Below are 14731 nucleotides of genomic sequence, written 5' to 3'. Positions count from 1 at the left end.
CCTTGTCTCTGCATCTGAAGTAGCAGTTTCGTCATATGTCAGTCATGTTGATGGAATTTTTAGATTGCAGATTATAAATATGTTTGTGGCTTTCATTTTTAGGTACCTAGTAGAAGAAATCAAGAAAAGAGAAGGATTCAAGTTACTGTTGGAAGTAAGTGATTACGAAATTGAGCTTGTGATTTTGTCAGTCAACAGTGATGAGGGTGGTAATTTTCTAATCTATTTCATTGGTTTTTGTGTTGCAGACTTAGAAACAAGTCATTAGCTTAATTCATAGAGTCCATTATGTTAATTTACTCTATTAGTGAGTATTTTTCATTTGTTGGATTCAGAGAACACACTTGCCTTTAAGTATTGAAAATTAAAGTGCTCAATAATAATTACCAAGGATAATGCTGAATAAATTATGACCTCTATCTTGATATGTAAATTGCATAATGATTGTACTGCAAATAGTCAACTGTGCTATAGTGGTGCCTGCATGTGAAAAATCAATTAAGTGAATGTACAATAATGCATCCAGTTTTCTCTTTTTATAAAACAATGAGAGCATATTAGCTTTGGAGCAATGGGAAAATAAGCCATTTTGTTGTTGGATATTTGGTATATATAAGAAATAAGGTGGCTAAAAAGATAGAGAATACTGTTTTTCTTCCTAAAATATATGGTTAGAAAATATGAAGAATATTATTTAATTCCAATTTTTAAGAAATATAAAGTGTGAGATTGTCTTAGATCTTCCTATAGCATATACTTTGTAGCAGTTTTTAACCTAATGTAAAAATTATCTAGAGATTGCAACCTAGGAACCTAGCCTGTATATGAGCAATCTGGCTATTTTTTGCTATTCATTTATTCAGCAAGATTTATTGAGTAATTGCTATGTACCAGGTACAGTTCTAGGCACTTGGAAATACAAGACAGGGAAGTTCCCTGCTCTCTGGTGCTTACATTCAATTGGAAAGTTACAGGCAATAAACAAACAAATTAATACATAGGAAACATCAGGTAGTGAGAATTCTTATGAAAACAATAAAACAGATTCATGAGAGATAATCTAGTATACAAATAAATCATTAGACAGTTACAGATGTGGTAAGTATTAGAGTGGAAATAAATCGAGTGAAATGCTGAAACGGGGGTGTGGGTGGGGGTTGGCTTGTTTGGTCTGAGTAGCCTGGGTAGGGCCCTCTGAGGTTATCTTTAGCTGAGACCTGAATGACGGTAGACAGCATGCCGTGCAGATGTTTGAGGGAAAGACCCTCTAGGTAGAATCAATAAATAAGTGCCAAGGCTTAATGCTGAGAAGAGTTCTACGTGTTTGAGGAGCCAAAAAACGGTGTATTAAGCAGGGGGCAGGGCGTAAGGTGATCGCGTTGGAGAGGCCAGCAGAGACCAGATCAGGTGGAGTCATGTGGGTCATGGTAAGACCTTTGGCTTTTACTCCAAGTGTAATCATTGGAGAAGTTTTAAGCAGAGAGGAGTCTGACGTCCATTTTAAAAGACCATGCGGGATGGCAAAAGAAGAGAGGAATGGGAGGTGGTGGTAAAAGGAGGACAAGAAAAGAATAAAGGAGACAAACTGGGAGACTGTCGCCGTAGTTCAGGTGCGATATGTTGATGGTCCCCAGACAACTTTGGGAAACACTGCTTCAGAGAATCCTGACCATGGCTTCCACCTCTATCTACAAAGGAGGCATCAGATTCGAAGGTTCTGAGAATCCAAAGTTCCTGAAAACTAGGGATATAAAGGAACTTGCAAAGATAGCAGAAGAAACCATATTTAAATGACTTTCTGGTAACACTACAATGAAGCGTGAAGACAAATTTAGAATGTGGAACATTCTACGGGACAGCTGACCTAGTTTCTTCAACAGGTCAGTGGCATGAAAAAAAATAAAGGAGAGAGTAGTGATGATCACTTTAGGGTTCCAAGAGACCTAAGAGGCATAACAACCAAATGCAACACATGGACCTGTTGGAATCTTAGTTTGAACAAGCCAATTTTAAAAAGTAAATTTTAAAACAGTAAGGGAATTTCTAATATGAACTGGCAGGAACTATCGGTAATCTTGTTAGGCATGATAATGGCATTATGACTATATAAGAAAATGTCTGTATTTTCTAGAGAGGCATATCTGAGCATGTAGGGGTGAAACAACAGCTCTATGATTGGATTGAGTTTGAGTTTGAATCATCTTTTTTATTTTCTTGAGGTTGAATTACTGCTTTATTTTCTCAAATTTGAATTGCCTTTTTTATTTCTCTGGCTATGGGAGCTATGGTGCTTATGGAAAGTGCTACACACCCAGAACTGCACAATCTTTTGATAGAGATGAGAGAAAAAGTGATGAGAAAAAACATGAACTGATTTAAAAAGTTATTTATATATTGTTCCTAAAAGCTTAAAAACTGAGGGAGGAACCTCTTGTCATCATCACTAGGGAATTGCAAACATTCATATCCTTGTAATGAAAGTTAAAGTGGGTTTTAATTATTAGGCAGCCTTCTGCCCTGCATATTCTATCTATGGGAGCCAGATGGCCCGAAGCAGTGAAGGTGGCTTCCTCAATGGTACTCTAGAATTCCTACTTATAAGGATTTTTGTATGTGATCTGCATTTGCTTCTTTTCTCTGTATTCTGTTTGGAGAAATAAAGTAAATTTAGACCTTGAATTTCATATATAAGTGTCGAGTTGATTAGCCTCTTTTTGTTGACAAATACTTTCTTTGGATCGACTAAATATAACCTTAATGCATACTTAAGAGATACAAAGATTGGATTGGAACCCAGGTCTGTGAAACTGCAAGTCTTTCAGTTTAGGAAAAATCAAAGTCTATCATTATATATATATATATATTTTTTCCCCCTTTTAGCAGATAGCTGTGAGAGTGTTAAGTGGAACAATGAAAACAGTAAATGAACACAACAAAACAGAGTATCCAGTGCTTGAATATCTTTTCCTAAAAAGAGCAAAAATAATGCATATCTTCTTGAAGATGGTTGAAAGTTATCATTTCAAATGAATTCTGCATTATTCATAGGCCCCTGAAATTCATCTCTATTTTTCTGTGTTGGATCTAAGATCTAATAGATGTTTTCCTCGAGGTATATTCATTCTTATACTATCGTTCACATATTTTATTTTGATCTCTTGGGAGAATCAAAATTATTCAACTTTTGTTTTTCTCTTGCTGAGTTCTACATTAGGAAAAGTTATTTAGGTTTCATAGGCTTTCTGAGTTATAAAGGATCTTCAAGGACATCTAGTCAACTGCCTGCTCAATGCAGGAAACCTCTCTTAACAGTACCTGTAACAGGAGGTCAACCTCTGCCTGAACACTTCCTCTGTCAGAGAATTCACAGTTCATTTCTCTTCCAGGGAGCTCTAATTATTCATATTCAAATACTTATTGAATCCTACTATTAATATGTATCAAGCACAATCCAATTTATAATTATCTTTTTATAGAGTTTTAGTAGATCACAACAACCTTCTAATTGCTAAATCCAGTGTACATTATTTAGTCTTCGTCTTATTAGACTTCTGCAGCATTTTACACCATTATCCACTCCATCCCTCTTGAAATTCTCTCCTTTCTTGGTTTCTTTGAATTCTCTCCCAGTTTTATCCTTTTCACATGGCATTTTCTTCTCAGTCTCTATGTGAAGGTCTCTTCACCTGAGTACCCCGTTAAATGTTCTTCTTCACTCTTTTGTCTTTGGCCCTTCATTGTGTCTACATGCTTTCCCTGAAATGTTTTATCCATATCTAGAGCTTTGTTGTCAATAGCCTCAATAATGTCTCCATCCTTGACTTGTCACCTAAACTTTAGCCCTTCATATATAGGTATGTTGTGGAATTTTCAATTAGAGCCCACAGGCACCTCAAATTCAACATTTCTAAAGCTGAGGTGTAACCATTTTCTTTACCAAAATTCTATATTCTTCTTTTGGTCCTTAGAACTGTGATCCATCCAAACAAAAATCTTTGATGTTGTCTTCATATCTCTCTTCCCCTTCCCATAAATATATCTTGGGTGCTTACTCTTTTCCACTCCTGAAGCCTCTGCCTTAGTTTGGGCCCTCATCACTCATCAGGTTGGCACTGTCTCCTAACTCATCTTCTACTTCTAGTCTTAGATTCCTCTAGCCCATCTCCACGCTGCAGCCCCACTGTGGACTTTTAAAATGAAATCCATTGCCTAGATTGAAATACTCTAATGACTCCACATTGCCTCCAAGATCAAGCCCAAATTCCTAAGCATGGCAGATGAGGAAGCCCTCCATGAAATGACTCCCATCTCTATTTCCGGCTTAACCTCTCTTCAGTACACCTTATCCTCTATTCATTCCAAGTACTTGCCATGCCCCTGAATACACTGGCTTCTATGTGTGCCCTATTCCTTTTGCCAGGAATGTTTCTTGGATTATGAGAAATTTCTTCTTTTGTAATGCTCATTCCATTTCAGTTTAATTGCCTGTATCTACGTCTTATTACTAGGCTCTGAGTTCCTAGAGATAAGCATATAGTGTAGGTCATTTTTCTCATCCCAATGCCTCTTCCAATATCTAGAACATAGAAAATTTCTGCTTATTAAATTGAACATTTCAGTTGCCCTTCTTTGGACATGCTATAAATTTTTAATGTTCCTCTTCAAATATGGTTCACAGATATTAACATAATGTGTGTCTCTCCTAGTACAGATTTTAAGGGGCTATTCATCCGCTTGAGAAGGACACCTTTTTCTGCCAATATAATCCTAAATAATAGTTAGTACACTAATAGAGTGCTTGTTGTATGCCAGAAATGGTAGTAAATAGTGGAAATAATCTCTTTACTCATCATACCAACTCTGTGGGGCAGACAATGTGATCTCCATTTTATAGATTAGGGAGCTGAAGCTCAGAGAGTTTGACACTTGCTCAGGCGAAGACCTGGTGACCTTGAGATTCAAACCATGTCCATGGGACTCCAAAATCCATTCTTTCTGTGCCACTCAGTGCTGCCTTTGAAAATTTTTTCAGCAGTTTAGTCAAATATTTAAAATTTATAAGATTGAAGTCAATTAATATCCACCATGCCCCCCTCTCCATTCTATATTTGCGTGATTGATTGTTTCAATCTATGTGCTAGATTCTACATCTATACTTATTCAAATGCATACATAGTGCTATCTTTGTTTTTTATTACTATTATTGTGATCTAATGACATTGTAAGCAAAGGAGATGAATTTCTTCTGACTTGACTCAGTGTTAGAGAATGCGAGCTACATGTTGGTGACTGACATTTTTCCCCAAGGGGTCTCCTATTGTTTCCTCAATAATCCTTGCTAGAGTTGACATCCAATCACCTGCTTTATTTCTTGGAATATATCTATTTTTTTCTCTTTGAAAATCAGGAAAGAATGCATCCATCTTTTCTTTACTGACACTTCTCTACTTCTCCATGAATTTGTAAAGATTATGACAATGCTTTTACTGCTACAGGTTTCTTGTGCCCTTCACTATCATCTTTCTGGTCTAGATACTTGGATTCCTTTTTTTATTGAGGAAGATTGATCCTGAGCTAACATCTGTTGCCAATCTTCTTCTTTTTTTTTTTCTTTTTTCTCTCTCAAGCCCCAGTATATACTTGCATATCCTAGTCGTAGGTCCTTCTAGTTCCTCTATATAGGACGCCACCTCAGCATGGCTTGATGAACGGTGAATAGGTCCGCGCCTAGGATCTGAACCGGGAAACCCTGGGCTGTAGAAGTGGGACACGTGAACTTAAATGCTTTGCCATGGGGCTGGCCCCTGGATTCCTTTTTACATCTTCTCAATTTTATGGTGTTAGAGAGCATAGACTAAATGTGTTCCTAAGACACCCAAGAGGCAGGCTTTCATATATGTAGGGATTTAAGTGGCATGTGAATGATTCCACTCTGAAAATACTCATTACTGTTGTGAAGCCTCTTGAAGAAAGTCACTATATAAAATACACGCTACGGAGGCAAAGAAACAGAAAAACTTAAATACGTTCCTTGTGAACATTCAAAAGGATGTTTTTTCCAACTCCTAATAATTTTGGAAATGACTACAGTAAAGGTATTTCACCAAATGGGGCATCAAATTTCTTCCAATGAAATGAGGTGTCAAAAGGGCTTCACAGTTTTCAGATGTCATAGCACTAAAGTCACACCACTCTAAAGGAGACTGTTGGGGCAAAAGGAATCACAGATATGTCACTTCTAAAATATCTAAACAGAAACTGACTAAAGGAAGCAATTTTAAAAGGTGATTCAAAGGATCTAGGTCCTAACATAAAATCTAGAGCACATCTGGTAGCAGATAAAAACTATTGCAAAATGATTCATAATGTTGCCATGTAAATGAAAAAGAATAACTAATTTAATGATGTATTAGTGAGTGTCCAATAAGAAGACAAAACTGCACAGTAATTTGAAGTGGGAAAGTACAATATAAGGAATTATTGTGCTTGCTTTGGCAGCACATATACTAAAATTGGAACCTTGTAGAGATTAGGATGGCCCCTGTGCAAGGATGACACGCAAATTTGTGAAGCATTCCATATTTAAAAAAAAAAAAAGAAGAATTAACAGGGGATTGGAGTCAGAGGGATAGCCTCTTGGAGAGAAAGAGAACTCTAAAAAATACAGGAATAGCAGATAGAACAGCCACTACTCCTAGAACTAAGAAAGAGCATCCAAGCAAGAAGCCACCCACTCCCAGGCTGAGATCAAGACTTGGTTGGAGAGAGCACAGTGTGGCGCACTGGACGGCAGAGAAGTTCATGAGGTGTCACTCTGGTGGGATTCTCTAGAAATCCACCTTCTGGAGTGCTGGAGGAAGCCATTTTCAGGGCAGTGCCATACCTTGGAACTCACTCTAGCTACCCACAGGGCTGTCAGAGAAGCCATCCAAGGCCATGTGCCGCAGTGGTAACACTCCCTTATGAAACCACCAGAGGAGAATGTGCCAGGAAAAGCCTTTTATGGGAGCCCCCTGCTGCCAGTCGGCTGTGAAGCCACCAGAGGGGGTGGTGCTAGGAAAGCTGTTGGAGGGCCACTTACTGCTGGTCACCAAGGCTGCTGAAATGAACCACACATACTTGCAGGAGACCCATGAGGTGAGCACGTTGGAACCAAGAAGAGATAGCTCTTCCTTCTCAGTGTCCCTCCAGCACCCTCTGCTGATAAATTCTCAGATTGGACCAGACGGCAAGGAGAAATATTTATAGTCTACCTCCCTTATTACAGGACACAAGAAAAGGGTGGATGTGGAGCTGAGAGGCAATAAATTCATAACTGACATAAATGGCATCTGGAAAAAAAATCTTTGTTGATATAAAGACACGAATTCCTAGAATGTAGTGACAGATAATAACTGTATTTTCTATTACTTTCTAATCAACTGTAGTTACTGTATTTGAAAAGATTTATTCACATTAAATGATCAAAAATCTTGAAAGCTAGTACATTCTACCTTAGAGAAACCAAATCAATTATAAATCAGAAATCCAAATATAAATTGTGTAAATTTGTAAAGACTATTGTAGTCTCATGATTAATGTTTGTGGAAATTGGGTTGAATTACATAGTACTCCATTTTGAATTACTCTATATTTTGAAGATTTGTAGCTCTTTTTTTTTTGGTCAAGTCCAATAAGCATGTTAAAAATTTCAAAGGTAAAAGGATGATCAGATCAAGAACTTATCTTGTTGAGCTGAGAATGTTTCTGGGCATTCCCTTGTGATTTAAAATCCACTAAAATCAGAACTCTATATAGTACCAGTCTTGACTTTAAGGTATGAAATGATAGCTATTTCCTCTTTCTGAAATACTTTGAAACTTTATACTGACACTGGAGCATAACTGATGGTTATTGAGAACTATTATAACATTGGTTATTACCTACAAACTGTGTTTGTGGTGGAAAAATGGGCGTCATTTCAAATACTGTCAGTGCTAAGAATCAAATGAGGAAGGTGCTGAGTGGGTGGGCATGACCCATAATCTTTCCTGAATACAATTCTGTGTATCCAATATACACATAATATAATATAAATGATATAAATGTATATGATATAAATATATAAATAAATATATATAATATAAAACATATGAATATATAATATTATATGTATAATACTATAATATAATATATAATAATAATAATATATAATATATAAATATAAGACCCCCATATAATGTGTCCAATCACCTTGTCATTGACTACAAGTCCTGTGATTGCCTTTGGCATGCCTTATGTTTTTGTCCACTGAGGATGAAAGGTGCGGTGGAGATTTTGTCTGTGTGACAATGGCTAGACTAAAGCCTGTTCTGGAATGTTATCCCATATTTAACCATATCGTGTCTGATAGAAAAGCAGATTACTGGGAAAGAGGACTGGGCTATGGCCACTTTAGATCAGACTTTCTCAAACATAGACCATGCACTATTCACTTCAGAATCACCCGAGAGGCTTCTTAAAATGCCAATACTTCAGCCTTTTCTATGATGGACTCTGGGCATTCGATGCCCAGGGACTGAGAATCTACACTTTGAGCAAGCCCCTTAGCTAATTCGCATATTTTCTAATACTTGAGACTGAACTGATACTTGAGAGCCAGGAGTCAGGATTGATGCTTTTTTTTTTCCCCAAGCAGTATTGACTAAGGTCACAGAGGGCTGGTTAGTGAAGCCCTAGTAGGTCATGTTATCAGCTCACAGGAAATCAGGGGTTTTGCATTTGTCAGGTGTTGCAGGTAATAGAAGCCAACTTTGGCTACCTTAAGTAGAGAAGGAATTATTGGAAGGATATGGTGGTGTAAGAAACAACCTAAAAGGGTCAGGGTTGAAGAGGAGGGAACCAGGGCCTCTCTGGGCATATGTGTATCAGGTGCTGATGCTCAGAGCTGGGTTGAGTCAGCTTCAAACTTTACTATGTTTATTCCTGATCTTGTGCTCATCCCTTACCTGGAGGGAAGAGCACCTCTAGGTTCACCCAACTGAGAAGAAAGTTTCCCAAGAGGCTGTTATCAGAAGTAAGGCAGAATGGATATCTACTCTGTCTGATTCTGATTTGTTATCAACATGATGCACACATGATAACTCTTAAAGAAACTAGCTAAGAGTTTAATTGCATTCTAAGATTAACCTTAGGTTAAAAACTACTTTCAAATTTTCTTAATCCTCAGCCTGAATATGCCAATATTTGCTTTTGGTACATTCCACCGAGCCTCAGAGAGATGGAGGAAGGACCTGAGTTCTGGGCAAAACTTAATTTGGTAAGTAAGAAGTAAATTGAACTTTTCCTTTTGATGAAATAGATTCAATGCCCATTGTTTATTGATCCTATAAATAATTCTGTGCTTGCAAGAACCTCTTGAAGATCTAGAGATGTAGCTCCTAGTATATTAAAAACTGATGACATGATAAACGTTGTTTACATTTAACAAATTAGCATACTTCACACACAAATTCAAAATAATTGTGCTGCTTTTAAGATAGTTATAGAATTATTGGAAGTTCTGATTCACAGTGCACTTCAGAAAGTGGGATCTGGTAATGGGACACAAGCGTAAAGTTGTGTAATAAACGGCTTCTTTCAACTCCACTAGTGCACGTCTGTGACTGTGTGCATCACCTCACTTGGAGATAATGTAAAAAGTCTAAATTGGGTGCCTTTGTGAGTGTGAGACCTTCTGTTCTTTCCACCAACAAAGGCCCCGCATCTTATATCCAAGGGGCTTATGTGATAAAAAAGAAAAGAGATGCCAGCAATGGGTTTCAACTGATCATCAAACAAAATGTGCTTGAAAGTGTCTTCACACACAGCTGGTGGAGGAGAAGCCCCAGGCTCTAGGGACTTCTTGTGTTTCACCTGCACCTCTCCTTGCATGGCCCTGCCAATTAAAATCCCACCTCTAACTCATATTTCCAAGAACTGTGAAGTCTTATGAGTCAGTACCGCTTGATCCCCCTCCCCTGCTGCGTGGACATAATGTATATTCAAGTGAGCCAGTGGGAGTTCCCTTGGGGATTCTGTGGCTGTGACATGTAGAGTGAGAGTTTACAACGGGTTGGTACCATCAAAGTCAGGTATCCTCCATCCCTTGCATCTCCCTCCCCAAGCACGGCTAGCTCCGTGACCCATGTTAGTAAATCTCTGACTTGCAAACCCCTCCCTACCCTCAATGAGGAAATCAATGATAGCTTTAACGGCTTTTATAAGTGATAGCCCTTCTACTTGCCCTTTAGAAGAAAAGGAAAATCTTCCTAGTCAGGCAAGCAACAAACATTGACTGAGTGCTCGCCATGCTGTGCACTAGAGATACAAACACCAAAAAGACTTGGCCCCTATCCTTAAGGAGCTCATATTTGTGGAGACAACTGAGTAAAGAAATAATCACAAGGTAACTAGTAGGTGCCTGGTTGGATATAAACCCAGTTTGCAGTGACAGCAGAGAGAAAGGATATCTGCCCCAATGTGTGACACTAGAGCTGAGTCTTAACAATAAGTAGATGCCAGTCAGGGGACAATTGTAAAGAAGCGGATTCCAGGAAGAATCACACAGCATGATGACCCAGAGGCTTAAGAGAAGAGGGTGTGATTCAAAGATCACAGGGGTGCAAAGGGGCAGTGGTAGGAGATGAGATGAGAACAACAGGCAGAGGGGAAGGTCACGGGGTCCTTGTCTTCCATGAGCTTGGAATTTGTGCCTAATTAGGATGAAGAGAAAAGACCATCACCTTTAAGCCATAGCCACCTATAACCTCACCTGCAGCATCTCCTTTTAGCCTCAGGTCATTTTCTGTTTATTCATGACTCATTAAGCCTTCTGCACTGGAACGTAATACATATCCAATATATAAATATTCTGCCTCTTGTCAAACCTGCAATCAGACAGCAGAGATGGGGAGAGATGGATGGTGTTATCTGTGCCTTTGCCTAGACAAGCCCTTCATTGCTCACTTCAGGCAATTACCGTAGTCTTGGGATTTGTCTTGCATTTTTGTCAGTCAATGCAAATAGGAAAGTGCTCAAGAATACATTTCAGATGGTAAGTAACCCATAAAAAGAAACAAGAACTGGACAAAGTGAGAATTTAATGGTGAGGTTTCTAGGGACATTTTCCACTTTGATGGAATGTAACTGACATATTTTGGTGGAATGGGGGAATAACTGCTTAGAGTTGAGAGAGATACCGTTGCCATTTTTCTCACTTATCGATTGTTAAGGAAAGCAACGAGGAAGGTGATATTTGTGTTTTAAACGGACTCAGTACTGCTGCACAGACACGGATCAGGATAACTAAGTAGTCCCATTATGTCTGGGAACATTTTTGACTCACTCTTTGTTTAAAGAAATATTTACATTATTTATTCTCAGAAAATTCAAAAGCGAGGATGGATATATAAGATAAAATCACATAATTCAGCCTATAATACACTTTTAATGTTAACTGGAAATTAAATATGAATAGAGACATTTTCTTCTATTCCCAATATTTGCCAGCATTGATTCTCTTGTGGTTAATATCCATGAATCTCTATCCCTTAATTTTGGAAATGCTTTTCTGCTATTTAGAACCATGCCTCCCTTGCCCAGACTAATATCGTACTATTTTAATTGTTACGGTTGCTTCTGATTAGTAAACATGTATGCTGCTGACAAATTGTCACGGGTTCTCAGATTCTTAGTTTCCTTTTATTCTCTCTCTTTGTGTGGGTGTGTGTGCGTGAATTTGGCAAGGAAGGGAGGCACAGATATCTATTGTTGATCTACATGGTTTTATGCTTACTGTAGTATGAGAATGCAAGTATATGATTTATTACCTGAAGTGTACTTAAAGGACACTTGAAATTTATTTTGGGGTTTATCTTAGATGGAGAATCGCAGACAAATAAATAAACTGAATAAGGCTTTGCCCCTCCAGTTCAGACTAGTGTCAGCTTGAGCTGTCAGATTTCAGAATCAGTGGTGTGATAAGTTTTCCCTTTGGCAGCAGGAGGACAGAGGGATTATTTGGTAATGAATCTAGAGTTTCAGAGTGTGTAAGTGTGTGCACGCATATGTGTGTGCTTGCAAATATGTGTGCACATGTGAGACTATTTGAGAGCACAGTCACTCTGCAGTCTAATAACACTGTGACAGTCACTCTGTGGCACTATACTCAATCACTGAATTCCAGCGACTTCTCTTTTGAAGATGGCCTCCATAAAATGCTCTTCTTTCTGATTCTTTCAGGCACTGTGGTATTCTAGGTCTTCATTAGTTCCCCACCCAGATTCTGCTTGCCTCTTTTCTGATCTCTTCACCTCCTGCCATCTCCTTTTTCTGTTTATTTTCTTTACTCTCTTTACATTCATACCTCTAGCTCTGCTTTATTGTGTCACTCTCTTGCTGGAAGCCTCTGAATGGCTTCCTATCCTTTAGAGTATCAGTTTTCAACCCTATAGACCCAATGACCACTGTTTATAATAAATATTGTTAATGTTCCCTTTAGTCTCCTAAAATAAAACCAATAGAAAATATGACCTACTTACACATAATTTTGTAAAAGGCAATAGGAGGCCTTACATGTAATATGAAGGAGAAATAATCTTTATAATAAAGATATGTATTTCATTACATAAGTGCTTGGGCATGACAGTATTAGCAGATATGAGGAAGGGATAAGATTCTCTCACATACTCTTAGAACCACAGTGCATGTAAGCCATATACAGATGTAGATTGTCATAAGTAGGTGATGTTGCTGATGCAAATGACAGCAACGGTGTGGTGTTAGTGATATAATTTTCAAAAATGGTGCACAACTCTCGGTAAAGCATCGAAGAAAACATTTTTCCCTTGATTTACATGATAGTAGAAAACTTAGTGTTTATTAAAAATGGGCACAGAATACTTTGCATTTATATGTAAAACAGAGTTAGGTTCTGGGCTTGAATAATTCTAATTAGCTTCTCATCTCATGCATTTCCAGTAGGACATTTGAAAGTTGTGTAAGACGAGAGACAGTTCTTCATTGCTCAGCACTACTCTTCACATTCCGGAGCGGCTAGCTTCTCTGGTCCCCCCACTAAACACCAATAGCAACCCTCAAACATTGTGAAAGCCAAAACCACCTGCGCAAATTCCCAAAATATTCCCTAGAGGTGTAGTACCATTCCTTGAGAATGAGGGGTCCACAGGATAAAATCTAGTCCATTCTGCTCGGCATCCGAAGGCCTCCATGTCCCATCCTCAGATATTAAAGAGCAAGAAATTTAAAAGACCCTAAATATTCAACTATAGAGAATTGGCTAAATTTTAGTACATAATTTATGTGCAAATTTCTAGTGTATAGACAATTAAAATTCTGTTCCAAAATAACATATTCATAATTTATTAATTGGAAAAAAGAGTTATAAAACAGCCATTATGGTAGGATACCAGTTTGAAAAATTATGTTTATATAGATATTTATATACATATAAAATATTATATATGTGGTTAGATAAGGGGCAGACGGTAGGCACCAAAATATTTTAAAGATAGAGTTATAGGTGATTTTTCCTTTCTGTTGTATTCCTCTGCAATTTCTTAGTTTTCCACAATTAATGTATATTGCTTTTGTGAAAATAATAATAACTATAATAATAAACCAAAGTATCAAGTAATTGACTTAATGAAGCCATAGGCTTCCTTGAATGCTTATCTAGACAAAGGCTGTCCAGGTTTCGACCACAATCTCCCAACAGTTAAAAAAAATTGAAAAAAATAATTGAACATTCACCCCAATATGTGTTTATTGTTTTTAAAATATCTACATGTGTTACTTTTTAAATATAGTATGTACATTCAAAAAATATACAAAGTAAGTTTCCTTAAGGATGAATTTTAATTTTAATTATTAAGAAATGTTCTAATCTTTTCTTCTTATACCACAGGGGATTGTCTTGTTTGGAGATCATGATTATACTATATTCAATCAATTAGTTCACAAACTGTTTTCTCACATGCTTTGCTCCCAGACATAGTGCTATATAATTTGTCTTACTTCCCATTGCTGTCTTTCTCTCTCCTTACTAAATACCCACATTCTCGCACTGATTTTAAGTTCGGAGGCATTGCCACTGGTGGTTTACTATGAGATCTTCCACAGGCCTCTTGGGGCTCCCTGAAGCTTCCAGCATCATGGTAGGGTTATTCTTTGCTCTCTAAAGTGACTGCCCCAATAAGTTTATGTGTGGTTGTTTCTCCTGAAGCCTCATCCCAGTGATCAGATACAGAGGGCAAGGGAGTTGGGGACAGACTGCGGAGGTAAACCGGGAAGTGAAAGATCCAGAGAATGTAACTGATAATTCCATTAGTTTGCTTTGTCTCGTCGTTACTCAGTGTTCTGATGCAGAAGATTTCTTCTTTTGTCAATGTTTCATAAATCTACATTATGCCACCAAAATTTACATTCTTGAAAGTAGTTAACAAGCTGTCTTTTTGTACTCAGGCATGGTCACTTCAACTTTTTTTCTATTTGCTGAGCTACAGATTTGTGAGTAATATTAGTCATTTATAACAGGCTCCTTTCTCCTCAACAGTAGGAGAGGAATAAATCTTTTAGAACCTACTTGATGGGTTTGTTGTTTTATTACTTATTTGGTGACATAACTTGATATGATATTCCAGATATCTTTAGAGGGAATTTAGTATTCTCCCTGGCAGGCTTCTGATTAACA

The 14731-nt window shown here is 37.7% G+C and overlaps 1 protein-coding gene and 1 non-coding gene across 2 annotated transcripts in view; both read left to right on the top strand.

Annotated features, from left to right (window-relative positions):
* The window catches only part of GADL1 (GAD like acidic amino acid decarboxylase 1), a 156412-nt gene that overhangs the window by 95629 nt on the left and 46052 nt on the right, over window positions 1–14731 (top strand). The window contains exons 13-14 of the mRNA XM_004419453.3: window positions 103–154; window positions 9209–9298. Of these exons, the coding sequence (XP_004419510.2) occupies window positions 103–154; window positions 9209–9298 (142 nt within the window). The remainder of the gene's footprint in view (window positions 1–102; window positions 155–9208; window positions 9299–14731) is intronic.
* Window positions 6483–6586, top strand: LOC147916996 (U6 spliceosomal RNA). Its single transcript, XR_015552399.1, has one exon. It is a non-coding gene; the product is annotated as a U6 spliceosomal RNA (small nuclear RNA).

This window comes from Ceratotherium simum, chromosome 5 (genome assembly GCF_057802395.1).
Source record: "Ceratotherium simum simum isolate JZ-2026a chromosome 5, ASM5780239v1, whole genome shotgun sequence".
Classification (NCBI taxonomy): domain Eukaryota; kingdom Metazoa; phylum Chordata; class Mammalia; order Perissodactyla; family Rhinocerotidae; genus Ceratotherium; species Ceratotherium simum.
The sequence above is the reverse complement of the archived record's forward strand: the minus strand, read 5'-3'. Positions and strand labels throughout refer to the sequence as shown.